The sequence below is a fragment of the Hibiscus syriacus genome, unplaced genomic scaffold (genome assembly GCF_006381635.1).
Source record: "Hibiscus syriacus cultivar Baekdansim isolate YM2019G1 unplaced genomic scaffold, ASM638163v2 tig00110266_pilon, whole genome shotgun sequence".
NCBI classification, from domain to species: Eukaryota; Viridiplantae; Streptophyta; class Magnoliopsida; order Malvales; family Malvaceae; genus Hibiscus; species Hibiscus syriacus.
Genome location: NW_024062654.1, coordinates 1,155,170 through 1,167,115, shown reverse-complemented (window position 1 = coordinate 1,167,115; position 11,946 = coordinate 1,155,170). Strand labels below are relative to the sequence as shown.

Here is an 11,946-nt window from a genome sequence, read left to right as displayed (position 1 = left end):
TTGTAAAATATAAAAGAGACAATTTTAATGATATTGGAGAATATAATTTATTGAATGATATTTAGATAAAAAAAATATAAAGATGTATTCCATTTATTTTATAGTATATATCCATATTACTTTATCATTGATTTCAATTGACACGTCTACTCATGAGTCACGTGTCAAATCCTTGCGATCTGTCATTCCCTCGGGCCAAGCTTTGACCCAAAATCACTATAAAAGTTCCCCAGATTCAGCCAGATTGATTTTCAATCCACACCCAAATGCCAAAACCCAATTTTCTGATACCCCTGTTGTTTTCCATAGCAATCCCAATCCTTGTCCTCAACAATTTCTCAGCTGAATCAACCTTCTGCTCTGACTCAATGGCGACAGCCACCACTTTGGGGCGGAGTCCGCCCCTCCCAGGGATCCCAAAACAGCGATGAGCTGGAAAACCTCGCTCGCTTTGCCGTCGACGAGCACAACAAGAAACAAAATGCGATGGTTGAGTTCGTTAGAATCGTGAAAGCAAGCGAGCAAGTGGTGGCTGGGACGCTTCACCATTTCACGGTGGTGGCTATGGACGCCGGCAAAAAGAAGCTTTATGAGGCCAAAGTTTGTGTTAAGCCTTGGATGGACCTTAAAGAACTGCAGGAGTTTAAACATGCTGCTGACGCTGACGATTCCCCTTCTTTCACTGCTTCGGATCTGGGTGCCAATAAAGGTGGTTCAATCTCAGCTTTTTTAATTACTTTTTTTGGTAGTAAATTACTGGGTTCTCTTTGAAATGAAGATTAATTGATTGCTGAAAGTGGATTAAAATAGTGGAGATTTTTTTTAGATGTGTTCTTTGTTGAAAAACTGTGGAATTTATGTTTTTGTGAATAGATTCAAGTATTTATAATATCCTTTAAAAACTAGTGTTCTTATTGATTGTTTGTAAATATATAACACCGCTAGGGAATTAAAAATGATTATTTTTACCAAAGTAATTTAGTCTTATGTATTGTTTCATTTGTAACTTTATTGACAATTTATATCTAAATTATAACCAGGTGTCCCTGGACCAATGCTGCAAGCTGTGGCCACGGACGATCCTGTAGTTCGGGATGCTGCGAAGCATGCGGTGAGCATACAACAGAGATCCAATTCCCTGCTGCCATATGAACTTAAAGAAATCATTCATGCCAACGCCGAAGTAAGCACCGAACAACTGTTCCTATTCCCTTGTTTCGTTGTCCTGTTTTGAATTTATGATTGTTTAATTTGATCAGAACTTGGAATTCGTTATGTACGTGATTTGTTTATTTAAACTGCATCCTGTTGGATGTGGTGTGTGAGAATCTTACAACAGTTGGAGCATATAATGTAATCATTCAAAGACTCCAAATGCATGTGTATTATACTCGTCTCCGGAGTAGAATAGGATAGTTGCATGTTTGATGATTGAAAATGTGTCGTACGAATGTTTTATAACCATCACTACATGCTTAATTCTTTCATATTTCATGAAGAATGGTTATATTACTAAGACTCTTCATATTACTGCATACTACATGCTTAATTCTTTCATATTTCATGAATAATGGTTATATTACTAAGACTCTTCATATTTTGTTGAACACCCGTGTACATCATCTGTGTCCAACCCATATCGTTACATTTGTTTGATAATACAACCCTTCAAAGATTTTTCAGTTGCATGGATAAAGTTAGAAAAGTTATGCTTTGATCCATACACTTGCATATCTGGAACGCATACTGAACATGAATAACATAGAAGAATTGTGTCACTTCAGTTTTTGGTCTCCATACAACGAGCTTCTGGTTCATCATCATTTTTTATTGTACTCTAGATTCTGTTTGAAAATTGTGTTAACTTTTCAAGTTGTTCAGGGTTCAGTTAAACTTCGATTCTAGTTGACAATCAATCATTGGGTTGAAACAATCTTAAACTCAATTCTTTGTGAAAGCAATGGTGGTTTCGTTTGGGTGCTAAGTGTTTGAATTTGCAAATAGGTATCGGAAGATTCAGCTAAACTCAACATGCTTCTCAAGTTGAAGAGAGGAGACAAGGAAGAGAAGTTCAAGGTGGAGGTACACCATAAGAGCGAAGGGAGTTACCATCTGAACCACATTGAGCACGACCACTCTCGAAAGCTAATGTTATGGTAAATCGTTAGAGTTTGAATCTAAACATTACGTAAAAATAGTATCATGTGCTCATCTTTACTCTGCCGAACCTATGTTTTTAAGAATGTTTTATCTTTATAGGGATGTTTCTAATCTTCAGAATAGTTACGGTATGATTGTAGAAATAGTTTGAACCTAGTATCATGTGCTCACCTTTACTCCTCTGTCAAACCTATGTTTGTAAGAATGCTTATCTTTGTATGAATGTCACTAATCTTTGGATTATGTATCGAGTTATCGACCTCTTGAAATATGGTGTTTTTCTTTGCAGTTTTTTAGTGCTATGGACTATGTTTACTTGCACTATGTTTATAAGAATCTAACATTTCATAGGAATCCTCCGCAACCACTTATCCTTCCTCGTCATGCCGAGCCGATCATGAGACAACCACAAAAATCTTTTTAGATGAACTTACAGGTGAAACAAGACGGAATACAAGCTTTTCTCAAACGACCTCCTGGAAACAATTGGATCATCAGCTTTGTGCACAATGCTTTCTGTCGTTATTGGGATTTTGGTTGTTGGAATTGGGTCAATGCATAATACATTGAAACTGCATGTCTTTTTTTTTAATTTATCTGAATTTGACACATTTTTCTAATCTACACCCAATTGAACCCATATGCCAAAACATTAAACCGTTGTATTAAGTGAAACAACAGTTAACTGGTAATAGAGGGTAACAAAAGGGGTAAATCAGTATTTTGATTTCTCAAGTTCTCAATTGAATGCACATTAAAAAAAACTCGTGAATCAGTTTTGTAACATTTTACTAATTTGGGTTTCAAATTGGACTAAAAAAATGTAATACAAGGTGTCAAGGTCAGGTAGTAAAATGCCCTAAAGAAAACAACCACATTAAGAAAATGTCAAATTTGTCTACTTTTTCTTTTTTAATTGATTGAAACCGTAGTCTTTTTAAAAAGGAAAAATATCAAATTTATGATTATCTATCGTAAATAAAATACATAATTTGAATTAAAACCAGTCACTTTAGATTATATTTGATTGCATTGATAAACAAATTAAATTGTAAATCTAACTGTATTGGTTTTATTTTTTTTAAATAATATTTCACATTATATTTTGGTTCTATTTTAGTCACTCATTTTAAAAAAATATTAAAAATATTAATGTTTCATTATAATGAAATGAAATTAAAATTAAATGTAAATGTAAATGTAAATGTTAGATATAATTTAAAAAATTATATAGTTAAATGATTAAAATAAAATAAAACTATCAGTTGAGTATTAAATGTGTAGTTTACTTCCATAGCCAAGTATAAATAGACCATTATCATTATAATGCATTATGAATAAGATTTTGAATTTCTGCGTGTGGTTAAGAGAAATGTTATATTTTAAAAAAATTTGGGTTCGAATAATTATACATGTAAGATGTATATACGTTGTTAATAGTAGAAAACTAATAAACTGATATTATTTTATAATTATCTTAGACTATTCAAAAAAAATCTCAATATATGATTAGGATTTGAACCCGTTTTATTGTTATCGGGCGAGTGGCATGAATGATATATTTATTTAATTTGAGGTTCATATCTTATAGTTACATTAAGGTTTAGAGCTTACTAATATAGGTATTCAATTCACAAAAGAAATCAGATTCCAACTCCAATTAATTTTGGTTAAATTTGAGGAAGAACAGCTTGATGCCAACTAGGTTTTCAGATGAAATTGAGTAACATCTGTAAATGTTACTATAATTTACTTTTAACCACCTTACTTCTTATCTTTAATGACAGTAAAATTAATTAACGACTTAAATCTCTATTCCCCTAATTTATACCTTCTAAACTCTTCTGTTTCCTTACTTGCCAACCACACGAATTAGAGGAACTTCATTACCAAATTTAGATTAAAACTATTTGGAGCATATACTTTATACTATACATTTTAGGATAAATCCAATTTTACATCCTGAACTTGACAACTGTTTTCAATTTGGTCCTTAATCTTATTGAGTTAAAATAAAATTAGGATCAAGTTGATTGGGGGATTAATATTATTAAAATAAATTAGGATCAAGTTGACATAATGAGTAAGTATTGAAGTTAAAATGTATAATTATATCAATTACATTAACTGTCAAGTCAACGATTCTGTTAAATATTGACGACATGTGACTTGATTAACATAATTTAAATTGCTAAATAGTTTAACTAATAAATCTGAAGGATCAGTGGTCATATTAGAAGCATGTGGTAAGTTAAGGAAAATAGAAATTAGAAAGAGCAAATATGGGAAGTTGTTACTATATAAACTACATATATGGGAACTTCTCTGTTACATTCAAACAAAGTATACTCTGATAAAAAAAAGTATACATAAATGTTAATTCATGAAGTATATATAAAATCATTAAATTTTACATACTATAATAAATATTTTATTTACTATAAAAATGGCATAATTTCTAAGTAGAGGTAACTATCCTTGATTTTATATGTAAACATTAATTTGGTAAAAGATTCATGCATGAACGTCCACCAAATTTAATTTAATCATTTTATAGAAATTCCACCTATTATTTGGGTGATTGTGTTCATATATTACGTAATTTAAAATAACATTAATTAAGAAGAACTTTATGGAAACAATAATAATAATTCCCAAAGGTATCAATATCTGAACAAGTGCTTGGTGTGTTTCTAAATCTTGTGTTAAAATGATGCAAGTAACAAAATAATTTATATCTTAGATCACTAAACATAATTTTAATTTTCATTTAGATCATAAATCTTTAGTTTTAATTAAATTAAATTATTAATTTTTATTATTAATAAATTAAGTCACTTTTACTAATATCGTTAAATAATTATAATGAACAAAATGAAATTGACGCTTTCATCTAATATATTTTCATCATTATCAAATAAAATTTAAGTATAATTTTGTTGTTAGAATTTTATCAAACATTTCATTTTAGTAAATTCAAAAAGAAGAAGAAGAAAAAGAACTAATATTTGTTTTTATAAATTATAACATGAAATTATTTAAACTGTTAATTAAACATTATTTAATAATGATAAATAAAAATATATTATATAAAAGTCTCAATTCAGTTTCGTTAGAATTATTTAATGGCGTCTTTTAAAAAAAAGAATTATTTAATGGTGTTAGTATAAATCACTTAATTTATTAATAATAAAAATTAAATGATATAATTTAATTAAATTAAAAGTTTATGATCTAAAGAAAGTTAAAATTAAATTTAATGATCTAGAAGATAATTAGTACACGTGACAACTTCATACTCGGATTTCTTTCCATAGTTTCATGATATTACATAAATTAAGCCCTTGATATATGAATATATATATTATGCATATATATGATATAATCATCACTCTCAGTATTTCACATAAAATCAAGAAATTTGTAAGCTGGCAATGGTTACAATAGTTGAAGATCTTGCGGAACATTCAAGCATATCAGCAGCCATGGAAGGATCGGTTTCGCAGTCGAAACCGATTATCAAAATCGAATCGAGTCAGGACGGTTTGCTCGATCTGAGGCTCTCGAGTCACGATGGTGGCAACGGAAGCGGTCGTGCCAAGGAAGGACGCGAATCGAAGATCGAACTCGATCTTTTCGCCTCGAGGAACCCTGGCGATGATCAGAAAAACAAGGGCTTCTCATGCAACTTTTGCAAGCGATTTTTCTCGACATCTCAGGCCTTAGGGGGACACCAAAACGCTCACAAGCAAGAACGTGCCTTAGCCAAGAGGCGTCACCAAGGGCTGATCGAAGTGAACCCATCTGGCACTTTCAGTCCCCCAAATTTTGCGTATCATTCATTTTCGTCCTATTCTTCCAACCCTTTTCATGGATCTTTCAACAGATCACCCCTCGGGGTTCAATTCAACTCCATGATTCGTAAACCTTCACACCCGTGGCCGACGTCGTTGTCTCGACCGTATCATCTTCCCTACGGTGTATCGTCTCGAAAACCCCTAATGAGCTTTTTACAGCCAAGTTTAAGCTTTAACAATGGTGAACTTGGAATCTCAGGACCTTCAACTAGTGCAGTAAACAGGGCTGCTGCAAGTGCAGGCACTTCTTTGAGAACTGATAATCAATACAAGGATGGTTCAGAAATTGATTTATCCCTTAAGCTTTAATTATTGTTTTATTGCTCATTTTATTTTAGTTATTTTGGTTTATTGTTGTAATTGTGTGTGCTTACAGTTTAAGTTTTTATGCTTGAAAAAAACAAGTGATATGTGGAATTCAGAATAAAATATTTGCTTGATTATTGCATATTTATTAAAACTGTTCATGGTTTGGACAGTTAATTTTATTTTATCCAAGTTCAGATGTTGTTTTTATTATTCAAAAACTCAGATCTTTCGGCCATTCCATTGTATTATATGTCACCAAAGATTCCAAAATCAGTGATGCAAAGGATGGAAAGACTTGGAAGTGGATTCTTGTGGGGCAGTTTCGATGGAAGTAAGATATTAGCTCAAGTTGTAATAAGGTGCGTGACACACAGTCGTAATTGTAAAATAAAATATTTTTAGTTCTTAAAATAAATTATGGAAAATAAGTGGACCAAGGAGTTTCCAATATTGAATTGTCTTGATTCAACGATTAAAATAAAGAAAGTGGATTTTGAATAAAAAAAAGAGAAAATCTAAAAATGATGAAAACAAAAGTAATGTCCCGATTTCTATTTTATTTTGTTATTTATTTTATTTTTATTATTTTATGAGATTGGTGATTACATATACAAGTGTTGGTATTGTTTAGAGTATATATATATATATATATAAGGCTACATAATTATAAATAAATATTATAAATACTAAATATAAACTAATATTAAATTTGTTACATATAAAATAAATACTAATGCTTATTTTATTTATTGCAGATCAGTGCTACAAGACCCAATACAATACAAGACAACCCACATTACAAGCCCAGCCAACCTAAAATTAGGACATGGTTACCTAAAAAAAAATGGTCTCTTAATTATGTATCTTAATTACATCAAATTAATTATGTATCTTAATTACATAAAATTAATTGTTTTCCTTTTTAGTTTTCTTTTAACCTTCCGGATAATCTTTTGTTTGTTTTTTAATTATTAAAAAATTTAATTTTCCATTATTTTTTACCATTTCCTTTCTTTTCACTTCCATTTTATTTTATTTTTATTTTTAATTTATGAAAGGTTAAAACACGTCACTTATTTATGTTTCTTTTTCATATATATTGTGTGTACAATTCATATTTACTTATAACATTAATTTTATTTATTTTTATGTGTTTTTTATATTGGTATAGGTGACCCTTTTGCTTTATTTTTACAGATTAGACTATTTTTATTATAAACCCTTAATTTATTTTATTTTACAATAATCAATCCTCAAAGGTAAGCAATTTGGATTAATATTTAAATTTTCATCTAAACTTCAATTTTCGTAATTAAGACAACCGGATAATTGTGTTGATACCAAAAGACCAATACGGGATTAATCCTTCATCGATTGTAACTGACTCCCGAATTCAACATTTCTCTGGTAAGATGCGAATCCAGTAAAATGGTAAGTTTAAGTTGTCCGATCTACCTAATTCGAAAACAATCAGTGGCGAGACTCCATCACATCAATTCCAAGTCGACACGATAACCCGGGACCACCCGAATGACCGTTGGGACAATAAGAGCAAGTAAGAGCTGAAGATGAGTTACCTTCATTCGATGTGTTTCCTCCAACAGTCACCTTGAGAAAAGTTTTGTCAAAACGGTAGCATCGATCCACCAAATAACCGTTATTACACATTGAACACGAGCTCGACCCTTGCCACGACCACCCTAAGCGTTTTGGAATCGAGCTCCACGTGACCCAAGAGGCTTAGATGACGGCGGAGTGGATGACTCATCATTGGCCTTGGAGTGAGCAAGATTGGCACTAATGGACAGACCATCAAATTGCTCAAAGCTTTTCTGTTTAATTTCAGGATCGAGCAGCATGGAAATAACGCCCTCCAAGGATGCAGACTCGCGACTGGTAGTGATCACCATAACAAACGGCTTATACTCTACTGGTAACTCGTTCAAAATTGTAACAATATGCTCACACTCGGAGACTGGATTACCATACGATGCCAGCGCATCGTAGATCTCCTTGACCTGAAAGACATACGCTCGCATACTCTTGTCACCTTTCTTGACCGCCTTTAAACGGTAATGTAAATTCATCATAGTGGTTGTGGATTTGCTCGCAAAAAACTTGTTAACGGTGCGCCAAACTTCAGCTACGGATTCAGTGCCGACAAACTGAGTTAGAAGATGAGAGCTGACAGTGGAGAGGAGCCAGGAAGCTATAATGCATTGTCTTGTGCCGAGAAGACCTCGAAGTCTTCATTCTCGGTAACCTGGCCGGTGTCAAGATTGATTGTGAGAGGAGGCGGTTGTGTAGTGCCAAACAATAGCTTCTTGAGTCTATGGCTTCGCACAGCAAGTAAAATTTGTTGTTTCCACAACAAAAAGTTGTATTCATCCAAAACGATGCTAACCTTCTTATTTGTGAAGGTTTTGGGAGCCAATATCACTGAACTGTCCATCAACACACCAACGTCACCGAAGAAACCAATACGAGGGATCAATAAGATAAGAACAGAAAAGTAGCAGCAAAAGCAAAAAAACCTCCAGAATACAAAGAGACTGATACCATGTTGACTAATAATAAATTAGGGTTCTTCATAAAAGAAAAGGGAGAAAGTATATTTTAGTGTAAAGGCTTATCTTTGATTAATGAACAATAATAGTCTTTTATAGACTTCTTTTACATGCCAATATTGTGAGCTAAACCACCCAAGGAATATGCTGGAACGTCTAACAATCTAACATTTATAACATGTCAGCAATACTACAAACAACTTGGCCACCTCATACGTCAACAATACTCCATCAAGGATATCGATATTTGATGAATGATATTAATACTCTAAGAATGAATAGCGATACTCAACGAATAATTCACCCAGATTTATTATATAAATTCATAAGATATTGATACCTCGAGAATGATATAGATACCAAAATACAAAAATAACCAAATAAAGTCTGAGAATTCACTCTAAATGGCCCTAAACTTTTCATTTGATGCCCAAATCCATCTCTAAGGATTTTGGCATTATAGCTACATCATATAGTATAATTTATGACCAATTTCAACGTAAAACATACGATCACATAATCAATTCATGCCATCAATCAAAACACAAACTAACGTTCAGTACTTATATTAAAGCGTTTCAACATTTAGTGTTAAAATCGATATAAATCTAAAGTTCAATGATTAATGATGTAGTTTACAAATGAAAAAAATATATATCTTTTAAAAGTTGGAGAAATTTAGGAAGACGTCTCGTAATTTATGTTTCTTTTACAAATCAATAAAAAGAATTTAAATCCAATAAATGTCTGGCTGCTTAATTAGCCATGAACTGTACATAAATGTACGAATTAACCAAAAGGGTAAATCCTCTAACCCATGATTTCCAAACAATCATTAGGTTGAACTAAATCAAATGGTTTCCCAACAACATTGCTACAAAATGATTGAGCAGCTTTGTTCGTGTATGTCAAATTCACGTTCTGCAATTTTATTCTTGTGCATGGAATCTTTGTACTACAATCGAATTTTATAGCTACGGGTGTCGATGATGTTCCTCTTATATCTTCATGTACGATATCTTCAATCTTTATTCCAGAAACCTATAATCATTATAAGGAAATTAGTGAATAAGTTAGAGTATAAGGAAATTGTGCGATCACTGTGCATATCATTATCTTCTAATAGTAAAAACGAGAGTTTTGTAATGCCTGACCGGGACAATTTTCGTTGCGAGGGCAATAATTCTGATCGATTACGATAGGGTTTTGAACATTTCTCATCACGGAATCCTTAGGCCTTGCCCATGATTTGATTCTCAATCCATTTTGAGTTGGAAAATATTTTCTTTTTCACTGTAACATTTTGGAACCCTTCCTCTTCCAAATCCTTTGCTAAACTTCCAATGCTGCAGAGTTCTAATTAAGCAAAACAAACCAATATCAGTAAGTGAACACATCGCTTCGCTTTTAGTATAAGTAGCTATGGAATTTGATATATCGTACCTGATGCCATGACCGGGACCGCTATTGACTTGTTCGATCCATAAATTCTTGGTGCCGGGGCCGATCGAGATGCAGTCGTCTCCGGTTTTAATGGAGCTGTTAATATCAACAAATGTGGAAATCATTAACAGCTCCATTAAAACCGGAGACGACTGCATCTCGATCGGTCCCGGCACCAAGAATTTATGGATCGAACAAGTCAATAGCGGTCCCGGTCTTGGCATCAGGTACGATTTATCAAATTCCATAGCTACTTATACTAAAAGCGAAGCGATGTGTTCACTTACTGATATTGGTTTGTTTTGCTTAATGCGAACTCTGCAGCATTGGAAATTTAGCAAAGGTTTTGGAAGAGGAAGGGGTCCAAAATGTTACAGTTAAAAAGACAATATTTTCCAACACTCAAAATTAAGCCCGTAAACGAACCCAACGTTAAGCGAACTGTTCGATGGGACATTCGTTTATTTATTAAACGAACAAACATGAATAATATTTTATGTTCGTTTAAATAAATGAAAGAACACAAATAAAGTACTCGTTCTTTTATTTACATTCGTGAACGTTGGGTAATATGTTCGTTTATATTCGTTCATTTATGCTAGTTTATATGTGTTCATTTATGTTTAGCTCAACCTCTCTAGACCCATCTAAAATATTGAAGCCCAATAAATTTTAATTTGATACCTATAAATATTTTAAAATCCAATTAATTTTAAAAAAACCCAAAAAAAATTAAATAAAATATAATACTAAAATTGTTAGGAAAGAAAAAATATATTTTCATTTATGTTTGTTTGCGTTCGTTTATATTAGTTTGTTTGCGTTCGTTTATATTCATTTATTGTGTTCATTTACGTTCGTTCGTTTGTGTTCGTTTACGTTAATTTATTGTGTTCGTTTATATTCGTTTACATCCGTTCATTTATGTTTATTCATTTGTGTTCGTTTATCATTTAAATGAACGAATACGAACAAGCTATATTCCTTAAGAAACGAACACAAACAAGAATTTTTTGCTCGTTTATGTCCGTGTTCGTTTATTTGTTCGGTTAAAGTTAAATAAACAAACATGAACATACCCAGTTCGTGTTTGTTTGGTTTGTTTACAGGCCTACTCAAAATGGGTTGAGAATCAAATCATGGGCAAGGCCGAGTAGCGGATTTGTTCAATGTGTTCGATTTATGGATTCCGTGATGAGGAACGTTCAAAACCCTATCGTAATCGATCAGAATTATTGCCCTCACAACGAAAATTGTCCCGGTCAGGTATTACAAAAGCCATATTTCTACTGTTAGAAGATAATGACAGGCATAGTTTAATTGGGTTTTTGTTCTATAACTTTGTCTCTAATTTGCTTATAATGATTATAGGTTTCGGGAGTAAAGATTAAAGATATCATGTATTCAGATATAAGAGGAACGTCATCGAGACCCGTAGCTATCAAATTGGATTGTAGTACGAAGAATCCGTTCACCGGAATAAAATTGCAGAACGTGAACTTGACATACATGAACAAAGCTGCTCAATCATTTTGCAGCAATGTGATCGGAAAAGCAGTTGATTTAGTTCAGCCTAATGGTTGTCTGTGAATCATGGGTTAGAGGATTTG

General features: G+C 32.5%; 2 protein-coding genes and 1 pseudogene across 2 annotated transcripts; all 3 read left to right on the top strand.

The window, feature by feature from the left end:
- Nucleotides 1-252: 252 nt before the first annotated feature.
- On the top strand, nt 253-2,409 carry LOC120115588 (annotated as a pseudogene).
- A 3,185-nt stretch (nt 2,410-5,594) lies between these two features.
- Nucleotides 5,595-6,326, top strand: LOC120115551 (zinc finger protein 1-like). The gene has a single exon (XM_039136225.1). The coding sequence runs from the start codon at nt 5,595-5,597 to the stop codon at nt 6,324-6,326; it is 732 nt and encodes a 243-aa protein (XP_038992156.1).
- Nucleotides 6,327-11,467: 5,141 nt separating this feature from the next.
- On the top strand, nt 11,468-11,942 carry LOC120115601 (polygalacturonase-like). The gene is made up of 2 exons (XM_039136263.1): nt 11,468-11,602; nt 11,708-11,942. Exons 1-2 carry the CDS (start codon nt 11,519-11,521, stop codon nt 11,924-11,926), a joined length of 303 nt encoding a protein of 100 aa, XP_038992194.1. The 5' UTR covers nt 11,468-11,518; the 3' UTR covers nt 11,927-11,942.
- The last annotated feature ends 4 nt before the right edge of the window (nt 11,943-11,946 follow it).